At 40.5% G+C, this 19,950-nt stretch overlaps 1 protein-coding gene across 1 annotated transcript in view; it reads right to left on the bottom strand.

Annotated features, from left to right (window-relative positions):
* Positions 1 to 19,950, bottom strand: part of LOC149063618 (glucose-6-phosphate exchanger SLC37A4-like) — a 32,468-nt gene that overhangs the window by 3,856 nt on the left and 8,662 nt on the right. Inside the window, exons 4-8 of the mRNA XM_089255683.1 lie at positions 11,579 to 11,686; positions 10,504 to 10,668; positions 7,676 to 7,773; positions 4,040 to 4,153; positions 805 to 943 (exon numbers count right to left, since the gene is read on the bottom strand). Of these exons, the coding sequence (XP_089111809.1) occupies positions 805 to 943; positions 4,040 to 4,153; positions 7,676 to 7,773; positions 10,504 to 10,668; positions 11,579 to 11,686 (624 nt within the window). The remainder of the gene's footprint in view (positions 1 to 804; positions 944 to 4,039; positions 4,154 to 7,675; positions 7,774 to 10,503; positions 10,669 to 11,578; positions 11,687 to 19,950) is intronic.

The raw sequence follows: 19,950 nt of genomic DNA, 5'->3' as shown, positions 1-19,950 counted from the left end.
AAACATGACTACTGGACTGGCCACCAAAGATTGCTGATCTCAGCACAATATACTCATTAAGTCTACTCGAATGGGCGACAGTGCAGCTCTGTGAATGCCGTGAAACTTGCCATAGAAACTGAGTGGTATAACTTGGATCCACACAACTCCTATAAAGTTCAATTCTTCCAATGGAAGATCGCTTGTTTAATATCGTTCAAAATAATAGAAACATTATCAGTTATCAATTAACGCATGTATGTCAGAAATTATAATGTAGTTGATTATTCCATAAACTTTTGGTACAGCCTTTATTTGTATTTACTTGTTATTTTGGTATAAAAATGTCTTCTTTCTTTCAAAAATGAGTTGTTGAATGACAATCACATCTGGTCTGTATAATACAATCTTTTTTGCACATTCATGCTTTTATTTCCATTTGGTTAAAAAGACAACTTTTTCAAGTTTCTATGAACTTTTGAGACAGAGTGTGTAATAAGTACACGTACATGCCTAAATGATATTCAAGAATTGTGAGGGTGCAATTAAATGAAGCTTCGCTAACTTAACATCTGCTTGAATGGACATGTTTATCCATACTTTTTGGGTGACTAGTTATCGACTGTATATGTGTTGAAAAATATAAAATATAGTATCATCAAAATATAAAATATGGTGTCATCAAAATATAAAATATGGTGTCATCAAAATATAAAATATGGTGTCATCAAAATATAAAATATGGTGTCATCAAAATATAAAATATGGTGTCATCAAAATATAAAATATGGTGTCATCAAAATAAACATCAAAAAAGCATTGTACCATTTGCCGCTAGAGCCACGATAGCATGAGCAGTACCACTCAGGTGAGGAGGTGCATTCTCTGCAGCGACTACTCCATAGATAGCAATTGGCCCATAGAAACAGGCGCCCAAGATAAATCCAAGGAATGATATCAAAATCTGAAAAACAAAAATGAATTGATACGATTGTTATCTTATCCAGCAATAGGTCAGAGCGTTAAGCATAAATAGCATAACAAGCATTACTGAAAAACAAACTTCACGTTCAATGCACAACACATACATGATACATTCTGACATGCACAATTCGTAAGAAGTTCCTCAGAGGAATATTTACAAGGTTCATGAGCGATTTAGTAGTAGTACATCTTCTAGAGTCTAGACTGGCAAAAAACAAGGCCCTAAACCAGAACCATGATGCAACAGATCCCCAAAATATTGAAGGCTTTTCCTGAAGTTATTTCTTTCATTGAATCTGAATTTTTCAATAGTTCTGGAATTTTTTTTATTCTGAATCTTCAATTCATTTTGAAGTTATTTCCATAGTCCTAGTCCATTCTAGCTCATTGCATTCAACAGACCATTTTATGCATACAATAGTTAATTACACTCACGTCCATAAATTGAAGATAATGCCAGCTCCGGCAAATAAAGGTTCAGAAACAAAACAAACGTTACTTATTCATAACGCCCATTTATTAAGCAAAAGATAAAGAACAAAAACGATGGTGTATGTATGATATCATTCATAAAAACTACAATTTTTGCTCCCTGGAGCAATTGTAAAAAATATCTCCTTTACAAAATCTTTCTATTACATGGTTGGTATGATGGTTAATACATTGTATGTCTCCCATGCGATGAAATACAGTTCGTACAACGCCTAGGCATGCTGAGTATCAAATTATCGATCTGATCTTGGGGAAGATCATTCCACTCAGCAAGCAATGCTCTCCAAAGTTCCGGTACACATGTCGGAGGTGGTTGACGGGCTGCAACTCATCCCACACATGCTCTATCGGATTCAAGTCAGGTGAGAATGCTGGCCATTCCACACGGGTTATATCCTCAGATTCAAGGCATTCGTTTACGATGTTTGCTCGGTGAGGACGGGCGTTGTCATCCATAAACACAAATTCTGCACCCACGTCACCCCTAAACAAACGTACATGTTGTTCCAGAATGATGTCCCGATAAATTTGGGCTTTCATGGTTCCAGTTTGAACATGCAGATCTGTTCTGGAACCCAGTATAATTCCACCCCAAACGAGCAATGCTGCACCACCGTAACGGTGTCATTCAATGATGTTGTCTTGGTGGTAAGGGGTACCTGGCGTTCTCCATATGAAAGTCCGACGTGAATCAGACTGCAAGCTAAACCTGGATTCGTCGGAAAACATCACACAAGCCCACTGTGACAATGCCCACATTGCATGTTCTCTACTCCAGGCTAATCGCTGCCGACAGTGAGTTGCCGTGAGCGGAACACATCTGACAGGCCTGCGAGCATATAGACCAATATCTCCCAAACGTCTGTACACGGTTTGCCTTGAAACTGTGGTACCTGTGGCTGCAGATAGCTGACGAGACAGGTCGGATGCTGTGCTCCGTCTGCTTCTTTTGGCAGTTACTGCCAAATACCGGTCTTCATTCGGCGTTGTAACTCAGGGGCGACCTGTACTGTAACGTCTACTGACATTTCCGTTATCTTGGAATCGTTGCCAAAGCCTAGAGATGACACTTTGGGCAATTCCAAGTTCGTCGGATACTTCCATCTGAGTATGCACACATTCCAGGCGGCCGATAATTCTACCACGTAAAAAATCCTCCACATGCGTCCTCTGTGTCATAACTATTCGCTTATGGCACTGAGCGCCTTACAGAACTCTTGTGAACAATTTTACTTCTTTGCCACCATTCCTTATATACCCCCCCCCCTACACTTTAGTCATTGTGACGTACCATCGGCATCATCTGGTGGCTTCCTGAAATTTACATATCATTCTTGCAGATGTGTGTGATAATTCTACAGGTGAAATTTTTACTTTAGATTTCCGTGTGATTCTGAATTATCCTTAATTTATGGACATGAGTGTAGACTACAACCTATGCATAAGTTTAAATTTTTATAAGGAATATCTATATTTGGGATCATTCAAAAGCATAATGTCAGCATCGATGGGAAGGGGGGGGGATGATGATGGACATTTGATGACAAGCGGGGAGGGGGAAAGAGTTTCAATGATGCCAACCACCCCTTATAAAAATATGAAATACTAGCTATAATATACAGCAGCACCGCCACAACTGAATTACAGAGGAGGAATGTGAGGTGAAGAATAGTTTGGGTGCAGTAGCCCAGGTCGATAAGGTACTCGCCTAAAGTACCAAAGGATGTTTAGAGGTGTCATGAGTTCGGTACTCCGTTCATCCTTGGGGGGTCATTCAAGTATTACGTCAGCATCACGGGGGGGGGGTTCGGATTTGCTGACTTTTGATGACAGGGGGGGGTTTGAAAGTTGCTTACGTCATCAACCATTCTTTTTGAAGATATGAAATATTCTAAGCTGCTGACGAAATTTTGCTGACAGGGGGGGGGGGGCGTCAGTGTTTTACTGACATTTGCTGACGGGGGGGAGGGGATCAAAAATGGCTAAAAATCTGCTTACGTAATACTTGAATGGTCCCTTGTCAGAAAACTTTCCTGACACCGGAGTGCAACAGGAATGGCGGCCCGACCGCAGAAAAAATTGCTACCGCAGGGAGTACCCCATCAAGTGGTTAGCACACCAACCTCTCGATGAGTATAAAAACAAGCCTACCGTTCGGAATCGGGAATAAATTGTAGGTCCCAATCTAATTAGCCCTCGTGTACAAAAAATGGCTGTGGTGCGACAAAAATTATCAAATGACCAAGAACATTTTAAAACAAATATCTCAACAGAAAACTTCTTTTTTCTATTTTTAAAAAAATTATATCTGTTTATGATCATTGGAAAAGAATTTCAAGGAAAGTTAGGATAAATTAACAAAAATTTCATTTTTAAAGTTCATATGTATAAGAAAATTAAATTTCTCTCTCTTTGTAAGACAAATTTCAAAATAAACTACACCACACCCTCTCATTGGACCTTTTGATATCCGAAAATATTAATTTCATACAAAAAATGTGTATAAAAATTGAACACATTTTTTTAAACTATGTGTTGCACAAAAAAAAAACGCAACGTCAGTTAAAATATTTACATGACTTACTTCAGAAGTGGTGTCTGTAATGGAAAACTGCAGAAGATGCAAACAAGCAACAACTCCACCCATGAAATAAACAGCGACAGCCATTCTGGGGTTTCTTTTCTTTGCATTGTTCCTCTAATTTGAAAAATACAAAAACATAAATGTGAATTAAAAGATTTCTTCTAGGTAGCAAAAGTCTAATTATATTCACACTGCATATTCATCATATTCTAAACTTCCCGTGTGTACTCTGAGTAGTTTTCAAAAAAAACTGCTCATCAGAATATAGCCAAATTTTTTAAAATATCTTAAATCTCTTTCCCCATGGATTCATTAAGAGAAAAAAAACAGTTCAATTGCGAGCAACAGGTGAAAAAGTGATGTTTTTTATGGCATTTTACATTTTCCCTGCGATCCATACAGCGTATATACCAAGTTGCAATGGAATAAGTTCTCCAGAACGGGAGCTATATTGTGAGTATTTTCTCTATACTGACACTACTCTGACCTATGTAGCGCGCGCGCGCGCTCTGGGGGATGTATTCCATTGCAACTTGGTATACGATATAATGCATGGAAAAAAAGAAAATTCAATAAAAAAAGCACTACTTTATCACCTGGTGCTTGAAAATTCAAGTATTTTTAATTTTATACATCTCTCTTTCATGGTCTCGTTAACATATCCTAAAAATTTGATTATATTCATAATGGCCAAAAAATTTAATAGAGTGGGAGAAGGGCAGCTAATTTTGTTTTACCCTTAATAAATCCGCCTCTGCCAAAACGGAAAGGTCAGTGAGTGACCTACAGAGTTTGCAAGCGCGAGAGTGAGCAGAAGAGTGACTTAAGCATGAGCAAACGTGTGAATGAGCAAAAGAGTGGCCTACAGAGCGAGGGATCAGGCCAGGTGAGTTAGAGCGTGTGCAAGCACCAAAAGCTGTTCCGAAAAGTGCTTTTGGAACGGCACATTTACTGCCGGGAAGCCGGGACATATGGTCAGCCCAAGTAGAAGGTTTCCGATAAAGTGTTTAGTCACAAGGGGGGTCGCACTTCAAAACTTTTGCGTAGCACTGATCTAGAGCATGCGCACATATGTGAATGACTAAAAAAATTGCATAGAGCATGTGTAAACGTATATACGATCAAAAGAGTGATAAAGTAATTACTTACAAAAAAAAGTATTTTGATGGAAAAAATATTTTGCAAACAATTAAAATTTCGAAAGAAAATACCTTTATATGTTAATATAATCAATTTTCAATGACATTTGAAGGCTTAGAACTCAGTATTTCTCTTTAAATAATTCACTGCGACCTACCCTCTAAGCCATATACGTTATACCCGTGGGCTAAATGGGGCTTTCGGGATCTGATATGGCCTGCCAACTCAAACCTAATTTTGTAAAAATTAACTAAGCGCCATATTTACAGATCGCTTAAGTGACCCGTGGCACATTTTCATATGACTCAAGTAGCGCTGCTGTGGTGGTCGAATGGTCATAGTGACGGACTCGCATCGCGGGGACCCGAAACCAACCATGCCCCACCGCTCTGTCCCCATAGGGGATATAAGCTGATCACCCAGAGCGGAGACCCAGCTTGGAGCCTCACCGTCGCCACAGTGGTGGTCGGCTGAAGTTGGTGTTTTGTGGTTCCCAACTTCAATGGAGTGGTCGTGAGTGAGACAAATGTGGATTTTCGGTACCCCAAAAAATCGCCAATTGTGTCTGTTAACGACACCATCCAGATGAAAATGCGCCTCGTCTGTAAACCATATTCGGACGACATCGAAACCATCAATCATGTTGAGCATCTCGTTAGCGAAATGCTCTCGTTGTCGTTCAGCTCGAACTGATATGGCGTGCCGGCATTGAATCTTGTACGGAAACATGTGTAATGGTTTACGCACGATTCTGTACGTGCTGGATGGCGTGATTCCGGATTCAGCTGCAAGTCTGCGGACAGATTTATTCGGATGACGCTCAATAACTGCAGTAAGTACCGGTGCATTTTCAGGTGTAACGACGGAGTGGGTGGGACCCACATTTCCGACTAAAGCATCGGTCAAGTTGCCTGTCTGTTGAAATTTTTTCAATATCTCACGAATTGTTTTCGCATCTGCGCCTTTTGCCACTTGAAATCGCGTTTGAAAACTTCTCCTTGTGGCAGTAGGGCTGTGATTTGATCGGTGGTATTCCAACACAATAAACACACGTTCCTCCATGGAATACATCACTTCCGGAATTTCTTTCACTACACGCTAATAGCGGTCACGTTTCAACGGCGAAATCTTCGACCAATGATCGCTCTCGGCGTGCGTCTGAGCTCTCTTTATAGGAATCTGTAACGCTGCCTGTGGCGCCGTCTATCGGCACAATTTGTAACTAAAAGTTTGTGGTCTCTGCATCAGATTCTTACGGTTTTTTTAACAAACATACCACTGGTTTCATGCTTCTATCTATCACCGTTTCCGAGTTATTTATTTTCAAAGTTGAGGGTCCTTCGTGAAACACCCTGTACGTATTGAATTGATTTTTTCAGTGAATTTATACTGAATGAAAATTTTGCAAATAAGATTGGCCTCCAGACCACTGGCCTAGAATTTATTGAGCTCCCTGATAATCAGAGTTCTATTCAGGGCCGTTCCAACATCATGGGCGCCTTAGGCAAAGTGATGCTATGGCAGTCCCGTACTTAACTGGAAATAAACAGCCTGAATATTTCCTACTTATTTTCAGAATTTATTGTGCTATACACAATATCATTAGGTGCGGTCACTTATGGACATCAGACCCCCGGGCATGACCCCTCACAAGAGTGGGACAGACACAGATGCAGCCTGATAAGGTTTTCATCATTTTTTGTTTTTCACCTTATAAATTTTATATAGAGGAGGGGTCTGTGAAAAATCTAGCTGGGGGCCTGCAGAAAAACCCTCGTCCCAGGGAACCTGTTGCAAAATGTAGGCGGCGAGACCCGGGTGGCCCTGGTTTTATGGGTGGTTTTGTTGGATTCTGTAATTGTATGGTCACTAATATAAAAGCTTTATATATTTCTTCACAACTTAATTTTTCTTAGCTCTCGGCAGCCCTCCAAACCACCTATGATGGCCCTTTTCTCCACTTTCTTCCGTGGCCCCTTGAAATATCCCAGTACCACTACGGTGGCCATATGGCCCCCGGTTGAAAACCACTGCTCTAGAGGACTTATCGATAGTGGAATGTTAGTTCAGGTGCCCACAATTTAGGGAAGGGTTTTCTCGTTTTTGGCGCACCGAGCAAGATGTCATTAAGAATATTTCATATTTTTATAAATGGTGGTTGATGACGTAAGAATCATCCGAACCCCCCCCCCCCACCCCCGTCATAAAAGTCAGCAAACCCGGATTCCCTCCACCAATGCTAACGAATTACCTGGATGACCCCTTTATAAAAATCGAAAAATTCAATTAATAAGGCTATCGGTTACATTCGATCTAATGTAACCGATAGTCGTATTGGATTTTCTCTTATCCAAGTTCTGTAAAAGTTCTTTTATCAAACTTTTAAAGTGTAGTCCCGGCCTAACAGTATATTGGCAATAGTTTTTATTTATTGTTCTACACATTATTTTAGCCTGATACATATTAATATAGGAAGGAGATATCGCCAGTACTTACATCATTTGTTGAACGCCTTAGTGCCCAATCTGTCATGTATCCCGCAATGATCCCACCAAAGAATCCTCCGGTTTCAACACTACTCGTGAATGCACTTCCTGTGTAAAAGAAATTTAGCAGATTGTAGCTATATTTGAGTCAGAAAAATGCTATACAGTCAAACTCGGTTGCAACGACGCCTCGGTTATAGCGTCAATTATCGACATTCCCGGCTAATCCCCGAAGAGAAAAGCGTTACTGAACCTATAACGTCTATAAAAACGTTTCAACCTCAGATATAACAACACATTTTTGCTTCCGTTTTCACAGCGATTATTATTTAATGAATTCCTGAAATTAGTGAGCTCATTATAGCAGTTTGTTTTCATAAAATGCCTAAACGTTGAAAATAGTATTTATCACGTATTTATTTATCACGTAGTATTAGTAACGACGTTCCGACTATTTGTTCATCGGCATATTATTTTCATGCAATTCTGTCTTTTGACTACTTGTTTTATAAAAAATGTCCCGTTTATCAATCAAAAACATTTTAATTCATAATCTTTGCTAGAATCAAGGTTCTCTGCACAATTTATAAACCGTGTCAAAATATACTGCCAAAGTCCGAAATAGGCCAGTCCGTGAAATTGACATGGCCAATGACAGAATTTCGATCATTGGCCAGCCAGTTCGCGAAGTGACCGGGAATCCCTGGCCTAAATTCGATAACAAAAGGCATTATTCGGGGTCATCGCGAAGTTTGCGTATTTTTCCATGATAATTACGGCAACGTTAGCAATGGCAATCAGTGTACGCGATGTAAAACTAACAAAGTTTGTTTCTGTTTTTGTTTTGTTTTTGCTTGTTATGTGTAGTGCTGGCGTCTGCCATCATTTTTTGTAACTATGAGTGAAATGTGATGATTGAATAGTGGTGCCGTTGTAGGGCTGTTGCTCTCTGTGGCAAGATTTTTTAACGAGGAGATCGGCTCGGATTCGCGTCTCCAAGTTGGGAACCACAGAAAACAAACTTCAGCTGACCACCACTGTGGCACCAATATGGTTTAAGCTTTAGATCGGGGGTGGCCTCCACATCCTGGATCTGGGACCGTGGACCCAGACCAGTTTCCCTCTCGTACGTCAGCGAATGGAACGTTTTCCTTGACAATCGTTGTGACATAACGTGCTTGGTTTTTATAAGGCTGCGCTCATAGTAGAGCGAAGAGGTTACGCCTTACAAGAATTACGACTAGGAAGAAAAAATGCATGGGGTGGAGAAAGATGTCTGCACATAGTCAAGGAGGAGGAAAATAGAGAAAATTTAGCGGAGGGGTTCTTAAATGTAAGGGTGTGATGATAATGATCCCTCCACCGAATAGGGAAAGGAAAAAGGGAAAAACGGACTAATCAGCAGAAAGTGAAAATCCACAGATCGAGGTGATAACAAACGTGTTTGTTCAACTCCCGACCTCGTTGAGCGCCCTCTTCCTCTCCCTCATTTCGCTTTTTGAGTATGTGCAGTTTAGAATACAACAGTAAAAATAGAAATGTTTTCGCTGCTAGTGTCTAATACACACTCCCGTACCTCTTGGTCGTCACACTATGGGTGCAACCTAACTCGTACTACTATGAGTGCAGCCTTAAGATGAGGTGCCTGAAAATATCCTAGCGGGAATATCAATGGTTGAAAAATGAGTTTTCTGTTAAAGTGTGACAGACATCTAATAGTTACAAAGAAACGACATGGAGGGCCACCTATTGGCTGTAGCGGTAACGCTGATGCCACACCGAGCATTAATGGCAGAGATGAGTTGGCCTGGATTTTTCTAGTGGCTATATGTTTTTCTATACCCAAGCGGTCTAGTATATGACGTCATTTTTCATAGCAATTAGGGGTGTGTTAAGATTGCGATATCACATATAAAGTCGATGCTCATATATAACGACGATACCACATGCGTATCGACCCCATCATTCCACGGAAATCGGACGTTATATTGGAAGGAAAACATAGCACAGTCGTTACCTGAAAACATGGGACTTTTTTCCTACCAGTCGTTGCAATGGAATGGTTACTATAACGTGGAGTCGTTGTAACGACCATAACTAAAAAAATTAACTGTTATTTGATTTTGCTGAGTACACCGCTGAGTTGCCGCTGTGGTGGTCGAGTGGTTATAGTGCCGGACTCGTGATGCGAGGATCCGGGTTCGAACCCCACAGTGGTGGTCGGCTGAAGTTGGTTTTCTGTGGTTCCCAACTTCAAGGCGCAAATGCGAGCCGATCTCCCCGTTAAAAAAGTCTCGCCACAGAGAGCAACAGTCCTACAACGGTAAATCATTCAACCATAACACTTCACTCATAGTTAGAAAATTTGGGGGCAGATGACAGCACTACACATAACAAGCATTACACCGAAACAAACTTTACGTCAGGTTGCACTACACGTACACGCACATTCCCGCATGTACCGATTCGTTGGGGGGTTCCGCGGGGGGGGGTTGCATGTGGGGTGTAGCAGTAGTAGGTAGGGACTCCAAAAAATGGGTTGGGGATCCATGATGTTCTTAAGTCAACCACCTCGTTGGGCAATTTGCCTGTTGTGGCGTTGTATTTGTATTTGTATAATTAAGACAAAAATCATTTTACGTTATATTGATTCATCTTTTGCAACAATTCTTAATTGTGTACTTGATTTCATCGCGGAACAAGTACACATGGAAGTGGCTTCATAGAGCACCAGTGTTCTACGAGCCACGCATTGAGAACCACGGCTCTAGACTATCTGTACTATAAAATCAGTATAAAACGACTTTTTCTAAATTTGAATATAAATGGTCTTCCTACCAACATACTGGCTACGTTTATGATCTTCCATGAAATAAAGTTGCCCCCAGTCGACGGCACTCGTTTTTCCACAGAACACCACCATGTAACAGAAGGACACAAACCACAACATGGGACTCTTAATCAAGTCTGAAAATTGAGCATCTTTATCTGAACTTTTGTTTTCTGCCAAAAAAGTATAACAAAATGGTGTGAATTTCCACAATTTATAAAATAGTATCATTCATAATTACAATTTATGATCACGAATTCTACAGTGTTAAGGATACAAACTAACTGTTTCATTTATGCTTTTACCTTATAACTAACTATGCGACAAAACTATGCGTATTAATACCGTATCATATATGATACAAGGTGTCCTGTAAGTGCTAATGCAGTCTTTGTCTCATCAACGTCCGTCGTGGAGGTGCAGTTCGAATTTAAGAGATGCTCAAAAGTATATCAAGCATTATCCTGTACTAGTTTTAAGAGTGAAAATACAGTGTGTAAGAAACTGAAAAATCTAAATTTTTTATATGGTTCCCCAGTCTTTTACCTTCCAATTAGAAAGTTACTTTTTTGTCTCGGGTGAGACAGAGCAACAAGTTTCTAAGTGCAATATTCGAATTCAAAAATCGGGGAAAAGTTGAAAAAAGACAGGAAAAGGGACGTTTTGATGAGGGAAAGAAGCGTTCGTTTTGTTAGTTTTCAAATATCTTAGCGAATATTGCACTTAGAAACAAGAATTTTTGATTTTTTTGGCTCAGGAGATGCAAAGCAATAACTTTCTAATTGGCAGTTAGAGGAGAAAAGGACCATATAAAAATTTGTAGTTCTCATACTGTGACACTGTATTTTCACTCTCAAAACTGGTACAGGGTAATTTTTGAACGCCTTTCGAGCATTTTCGAATTGGAATCATACCTCTACGACGGACGGTTGACGAGGTAATGGCCGCATTAGCACTTACAAGAAACCCTGTATATTAAAAAATATCAAATTCAATTTGATTTAATCGTATAGAGATTAAACGAAATAATAAAAAACAATGTTCTCATCAAAATAAAATATCAATGAAGAAAGGGAATTTTACCAGATCCTTTGTTAGTCGGAGTAATGCTGACTCCTGGAAGACCAACATCTTCAGGACAGTTGACAAGAATGAGCAGGGATGACATACCCAACGCTATGGAAACAATTCCTGCGAAACCAAGTCACACAAATATGTCAGATATTTATCAACAAAAAAAAAAACATATAAAAGACTAAAAAATCAGAATCAGGTGCGATCGCACAGGGCCATTAAACTGGATTTTAAAAATACATTGATCATGTATTGAAATTCTACCGATTTATAGAGTAGTCATGAAAAATACAGTATGTGCATTTGACGCAATCTCTAGTAGGCGGATGTGCTTAGATACAGGGTGTTCAACAAGTGTGTCGTGGACACATTTCAAGAAGTAATAATCAAATCAACCCAATCGACATAAAAAGATGCGATTTGCTCTAGAATACTTATCATGGCCTGGAGTTTTTTGCAGAGAGTACGAGAACTTTAATTATAATCACATTCTGAGTAGTTTTTCCTCAAACACTGCTTATCGGAATACAACCAAATTTTTAGGGATATCTAATGGAACCGTAGGAGATAGATTTATGAAATTTAAAAAAAAATTCAATTTTCGACCTCCAGGTAAAAAAGAGGCGCTTTTTATTGAATTTCTCTTCCCCCCCCCCCCCAATGGACCATAGTATATACCAAGTTTCAATTAAATACGGCCTCCAGAATGGGCGCTACATAGGTCGGAGTTGTGCCAGTATACTGACGAGTGCTACACTGAGCAGTGTCAGCATACTGAAGCTATTTCGACCTATATACCGCCCGTTCTGGTAGAAGTATTCCATCGACACTTGGTATATGCTCTATATGGATCGTGGGAAAACGTAAAATGCAATAAAAAGAGCCACTTTTTCACCTGGTTGTTGAAAACTTAACTTTATTTTTATTTATTTCATCTCTCTCCCATGGTCTCATTAAGATATCCCAGAAATGTGGCTGTATTCGGATAAACAGTTTTTGAGGAAAAACTACTCAGAGTACGAGAATTTTAACTGTAATCACCCTGTCACATCTAAAAAGTTTAAATTTCGCTTCCAGGTGGCGGTGTAAAAAAGAAAACCTCGACATAACACAAATGTAACCAGGCCCGTCATTTGCGGGGGGGGGGGGCAACGGCCCCCTGCCCCCCCCCGGCTTTTGAAAATACACTACAAATGGTATATATATACATATATACACTGGTGAAATAAATTAAGAGAATTTGCATATTTTATCGAATTTCATGAAAAGAACTGAACTGAATGTAAAACCACTGCTTCTAGACAAAAATTCAAATCTTGTACGTCAAATACGTAAGCGTACACGTGTGTGTAGGCGGAGCCAGTGGAGAAACAGGCTTTATAATCGCGCGTAAGTCATGACGCATTTCGTTCGCTAGCACACCTCGGCGAATTTCTTGGTGTTATTTTGCAGCAATCGGTTAATTTCAAATTCTAACAGTAAAAATGAGTAACCACCAAAGTTTAGATGATGGAATGAGGTGGCGAATTGTGGGGAGGCTAGAAGCAGGCCAATCTCAAGACCAGATTTGTAGAGAGTTCAATTTAACGCCCAGCGTCGTGTGTAATTTATGGAAACAGTTCCAGGATACCGGATCCATCGAGAGAAAGCCTGGGCAAGGTCGTCCAAGAGCCACGACGGCCAGAGAAGATCGCCATTTGTCGATTATAGCGAGGCGTAACAGGAGTGCTACAGCTTCTCAGCTCTCTCGTGACTTGTATGCAGCCACAGGAACCAAGTATCAAGGGTGACTGTTTCCAAAAGGCTTCACGAGAGAGGGTTGTTTGCAAGAAGACCTGCTGTTTGCGTCCCGCTAACTTCTACGGACAGGAGAATCCGTTTATCATGGTGCAGAGAGCATAGAGATTGGCGTATGGATCAATGGGCGACCGTTCTCTTCACTGATGAGTCCCGGTTCAGCCTAAGCACCGATTCTCGCCGTACGTTCATATGGAGAGAACCAGTGACCCGCTACCTACCCTCCAATGTCCGCGAAATCGACCATTATGGCGGAGGAGGTTTAATGGTCTGGGCAGGCATCATGTTGGATGGCCGCACACCTCTCCATGTCTTTGAAACAGGCACTGTGACTGGTGTGAGGTATAGGGATGAGGTCTTGGAGCCCTATGTTCGTCTTTTCAGGGGTGCAGTTGGCCCTGAGTTCATTTTAATGGACGATAACGCGAGGCCACATAGAGCTCTTCTGCTCGACGATTTTCTAGAGAGTGAGGATATTCGCCGGATGGATTGGCCAGCCAGATCTCCAGACCTTAACCCTATAGAGCATGTCTGGGACGCTCTGGGGCCAGAGCTGCTGGGGAGGGCAATTGCAACTCGCAACCCCTCTCCGGGAACCATCCACGGAATGAAAACGGCATTGCTGAACGAGTGGGACCAATTGCCACAGGAAATGATAAACTGCCTTATTTCAAGTATGAAATCACGCTGCGAGACCTGTATATCTGTAAGAGGGGATAAAGTCCCCTTAAATTTTTTTTACCATGCCCCCTATTAACCCATCTATTAACTAATTATTTTTGTTTATTCTGCAACCGCTTTTTCATACCTTCCGACTCCAACGAGTTACGCACAATCATGCGTGTGTATTACACAATTATTGAATGGTTATTTGTTTTGTATTGTATTAATGTATGTACAAATCAAATTTCATTAAAATCGGTACAGTAGGTCTAGAGATAATCGACCAAGTCTGCAAATTCTCTTAATTTCTTATACCAGTGTATATATATATATACAAATATATATGCGTACCTTTAGTACATGCTCTTTGCCCCCCCCCCCCCCTCCCCCCGGCAAAAGTTGAAATGACGGCCCTAAATGTAACACAAACATTGCATAATTAGTGTTTATGACAGTTTTTATTGACATTTCAATATGCAACGCTTGGTCAACCGGGCAAGTACGCATTTTGGCACCCCCCCCCCTCCTTTTAATTTTGAAGCGATTGAAGTATGAAATATGCGTACGTCAGGTCCAGAACCCGAGGCGCCAGAACTGCCTACTCCCCCTAGTTGCAGTCATGCCTATATCCTCGGGATACATCTAAACGGGTGGAAGGGTGCTCGTATCGAAATACGGTATTTCCATGTACCGCAAATTGAAGTAAACATTACTTACGTTTTGTTTGTGTTGCATTGTAAGGGCATTTTCATTTTATTTAAAAAAAAAACTTTAGACAAACTTTTTTTGAAGGGAGGTCTTCAACCTTTCTCGAGTCGCGAGCACTGCCTATACCCATCATCAAATGAAGAACACTCCTTACGGCACAATTTTGCTATACTCATGCCTAATATTGTGATTTTTTTTTTCATTTGTAACTTTTTAAAAAATTTTTACTTTTTATTTTTTAATGTGTCGTGCATCACGTAATACATTAATACATGCATGATAAAGCACCCGACACCGCCGAGCCCCTCATCCTGGGCAATGGCTAAAATTGACAATTGTCAATAGAGCCTGGGCGGTGCACAGTATGAAATGAAAAAAAAAAACAACTTATGCCTGAAATCTGCATAATTGCAATCCTTGAAAGCAATTTTTACAGGGTGCTTAATTGAAGCGTTGATCAAGTGATCGCAAGCACGAAATCGGACCCAAGCATTGAACACTCCTGGTTCTTCGAGAAGCACCATGGTGTTCGCAAGCAACAGGTTGAAGATGGCTGCTCTAGACCGCGACGAGTATTTTAGTGCAAACCAACCTGTTAGGCTGATTTGTTTTTATTAGTTTTCAAAATGTGCCCAGGCTTCTCGATCACCATGTATTTGCAACAAGCTTGAAATTTTTCAACAAGTTTTATCAATATTTACCGACAACCAGAAAAACTTGCAATTTGGTTGTTCTTGGAACAGAGTCGTTTTTCCGTTAAAAGTAGGCAATTTTCCCTCCTTGTTTATTTTGGCTCATAATGCAATGCGTGCATAAACTGTGAGTATGGTTTTAATTGGTCTGCTGACTAAATATTGTCTAGATCAGAGGTTTCCAAGTCAGCAAGGAACCCAAACAAACAGGATATATTTCCCCCAAAGGCTATTATTTATTAGAGAGAGATAACATAACATAATTTATTTGTTATGTATTCAATACCTTTTGTACTGTAACAATACAGTAGCCGCTCGTTTTAAGGACCTTCATCGTTCTCCGAAAAACAGATGTTATACCGGGAAATCGTTGTATGGAAAAGAAAACTTACGTGGTCATGTTACGTGAAAATATTTGACTCATTGTACATAGCCCTCCCTGATTGTCGTTATAACGAGCGTCGACTGTCTCTATTACTAAAAGAGTACACAAGCATCTTACGCATTTCATGCAACGTCAAAGTCTCTTGCGTTTCCTAGAACGTCAGGGCTACATATGCCTTTCCTGGAACGTCAGAGTATACTATGCATTGTCAGGAACTGCTAAGCGTTTCCTGAAGCATCAAATCCTCCTATACGTTTCCGAGAAAATCAAAACCTGCTATGCGTTTCTAGGAACGCGAAAGTCAGCTGTGCCTTTCAAGGAAAGCTAATTTCTGCTATGCGTTTATGCATCTTGAGGAACGTCAAAACCTGCTATGCGTTAAATAAAAAGTCAGAACCTCTTATGCGTTTCCATCCACGTCAGAGCCTGGAGGTGTCGGAAGTGTTTCGAGCCTATAGGTGGCTCTTCTTGAGTTTCATATAGGAAGTTTTGATATCTCAATTAATTCTAGGGGTGCTCGGATCCGATCTACTAATTTCCGTGGGGTGCTCAAGCACCCACAGCACCCCGGCTCCGACGCCAGTGAAGCCTGCTATGCGTCCCCCCCCTCAAGCAGCACCTCCTAGAGATAGAAGGCCTCCGCAGTCTGCTTATGACGTCAGTAAGTAGTCCATTTTCCCTCAGAATATTCAGGGAAAAATTCCCTGCTCATGCCAGTATCATCGTTGTGAGGAAAAGAAATGATCGGGCTCAGAATTGGCGATTTGTATGCCCCACATCCAATCACTATGAAGTATCTGTGAGCCAATCAGTAAGATTCTACGCCAAAATAAGAAGAAATGAAATAGGACGCTGTGTTTCAAAATGTGGCAAACTTGCTAGGTAGTCTGCATGGCGTTTATGGCAAACAGTGCAGAGGCCTTCTATCTGTAGGAGGTGCTGATTCAAGTCGAGGCCTGCTATGCGTTTCCAGGAATGGAAAGGCCTCCTATGCGTTTCAATGAATGTCAAAGCCTCCCAAATCTTTTCAGAAACACCATAGCCTTCTATGCGGTTCTAGGAATGTCATAGCCTTCTATGTAGCTCTAGGAACGTCATAGCCTTCTATGTAGCTCTAGGAACGTCATAGCTCTTATGCGTTTCTTAGAACGACCTAGCTTGCGATACGTTTCTTAAAACTTGAAGGCCTGCTATGCGCTTTTCAAAACGCGAAAGCCTGCTTTGCATTTCCAGTAAAGTGAGAAAGACTACTATTCATTTTTCAGGAGTGTTAATATGTCTGCTTAAATTAATAATGCATTACCAAGAACGCCAAAGCCTGCAATGCGTTCCCAGGAACGTCAAAGCTTCCTATGCGGTTCTTAAAATGTGAAACCTGCTATGCGTTTCTAAAAATATGAAAACCTGCTATGCGCTTCTTTAAAACATGGAAGAGCTTGCTATGAGTCTCTTAAAACGTAAAAGCCTGTTATACGCTTTTCAGAACGTCACAGCTTGCTATGCATTTTCTAGAATCGTCAAAGACTCCTATGCATGCTAGAAAAACGTAGATTTCCGAAAGTCTACGTGTTTCTCAATGTACACGCATGCCTTCTACGCATTTTAAGAGGTGCACTTAAAGCGGGAAAGATTTCGAACAACTGTGTTCAAGCATTAGAGCTTTGAAGAGATCTTTCGCATCTTGATATGCTTTAGCTCCTCAACCAAATTTCATTCACACCTATGATGAAACCAAAACGAAATCGGAGTTTGAGCCTTTCTATGTAAAAAGAAAAAAAAGAGGTGCGGTGAATGTTGGTAAGTTATTAGTCTGTAGCGTCGTCTAGTAGTAGTGAAAAAACAGCGACGATAACACAACGAAAATTCTCCTTATCTTCAAGAGGAAAAAATAAGAGGGACACAGGATGAAGCCTAGAGACGTCGATAAGTGCTCCCTACGCACTCATTCATACTATGAAAAATGTCCGTTATTGAAAGTGGGTCAGATAATTGATATTGATTGAACGATAAGCAATATGTATATTCAAAATAACAGGACGTCAACAAAACAGCTTATCTGCATGCCAAATGGTGTTAATACACTCTTATCACAAACGCTGTTTACTCGTTACGTATTATTACGTACAGTATTGCTGTCTGCGAATCTTGGTTGGTTTTTCAATTGGTTCTTCATGGTGTACCCATTGCTGCCAACTTTTGAAAATGAAAATTAGGGAGATTTTCGCGCTCCACCCGTATTTTATAGTAAAACTCCCTAATAAATACAAACGGGATTTTTCCAAATAAAAATAGGGATTTCCCACAAATAAAAGTTAAAGCGTAGAGAATAAAATCCCTACTCAAAACTTGAAGTCAAATAAAATAGGGATTCTACACACAAGCAAGTTAAACCCTTGGGAATAAAATCCCTACACAAAAAACAAGTGAGATTGGAGGCTAAAACTTCAATGGTAATCTAAAATGTACATATATATTGTGTTCAATCAGAAACGATGTGAACAAACATTTTGCGCCAATGATCTCGAAATCATCGGAAGATAAAGGGAAAAAAAGCGTCAATTTTTGAAGAACACTGACTTTTTGTGACACTTGCTTGATGTTTTTTTATTTATTTCACATGGGTGATGATGTCAGTCTTTCCACCATGACCGATGTTTATGTCCTTAACACAACTTGTACATTTAGAAAAAGTCTGCGTTTCTCTGGAACGTTTGATGAAAGGAAATTCATCGTTGTGTGTGTGAATAAGTATCTTTAAAATTGATTAAATATTTTTTTTGTTTATCAGTATTCATGTTTTATTATGGCACGTACGTAAGTTCAACAAAAGAGGAAGTTGTGACCACATGCGCGTGATCCAGGACTATTGGCTGCTAAGCTATTTCCCTGCACGATAATACAAACAACTTTTCTTGTTACCATCAGAGGGTTTGTAAAACTTCCTTAAAAAGGAATTTCCCACTATTCCCCAACTTCATTTCGGAAAGGGAAAAAACAGAGGTAAAGGAATTTTTGCCCCACAAGAAATTTATTAGGGATTGTTTTCAGAAGCGGGATTCTTTTTAAATTAAGTAGGGAATTTTTAGGGAAAATTAGGGATTTTTTGTGATTTTCGTAAAAAATCGGGAGATTTAAGAACTTTTCGGGAGGTCGAGAAATGAAGCTACAATTCGAGAGACTTGGCAGCTATGGTGTACCCACACTGATCGAACACAAGAACCTCAATTTCGTCAGCCCGTCTTGAGGCATGGGCCCACTCAAACAGAGAGGCAGAGTCTCGGACCACACTGTTTTGAAGAATGACAACATGAATTGATAAGTAGGTGCTTTCAGCCTGGTAGGGTATACCAACTTTGCCAGGAAGCTTTTAGTTGTCTTTGCCTCTTATCTTCACAGTGGCATAACAGCCTTAATCCAAATAACTTCAGTAAAGGAATTTCAGTTAGTAAACCTAGACGGGGAGGCTAATCAAGAGCTACACTTTTCTGGAAAGCCACTCAGGGGCTAGACTTTGGTGAAAGACCAATCAATGGGCTAGACTCTGCCCAGAAGCTGTTCAAAGGACTAGACAGAGACCGCTCAAAGCAAGCCTTTACTTAACATGTTAACATGTGGGGATTTTGGCCCACCAGCCTTTGTTTGCCCACCAGTAGAGAGAAAAAATGTTCACTCGTGACTAGACCAGTGTTTCCCCAAAGCAGGCAATACCGCCCCTTAGGAGCGATAGAAGCTTTGGGTTTAGTATAGAATTTTATGAGTTAACGGGCGATGAAAAGAAACAAGTTTGAAGAAGGGGAACAGTGGTAAAAAAAGTTCGGAAAATTTTCTTAGACTAGGCCGCCACTTAAGGACAAGACTTTGTCAGGAGGCCACTCAAAAATTAGACTCTGATAGAGAGGCTACTCAAGGACTAGATCAAACTCTGCCGGGGAAGCCGCTCAAAAATAAGCTTTTGTCGGAAAGCTACTTGAACGATAGACTTTGCCAGGAAAAAAAATTGAGAAACACACGGCAAAATCTACTCCTTGAGTAGCATGCTCTCCAGTCATGTAATTGCCGGGTTGGCGATAAGAATTCCATTACCTCAAATGAGGCAGGGTTGTGTTGGAAAAACTAAATCCGGGAAATTGCCATCT

Source organism: Pholcus phalangioides, unplaced genomic scaffold (assembly GCF_987345545.1).
Source record: "Pholcus phalangioides strain wild (caught in Gottingen) unplaced genomic scaffold, Ppha-v1.0 ptg000172l_1, whole genome shotgun sequence".
In the NCBI taxonomy this organism is placed as follows: Eukaryota; Metazoa; Arthropoda; class Arachnida; order Araneae; family Pholcidae; genus Pholcus; species Pholcus phalangioides.
This window is presented reverse-complemented; position numbering and strand designations above follow the sequence as displayed.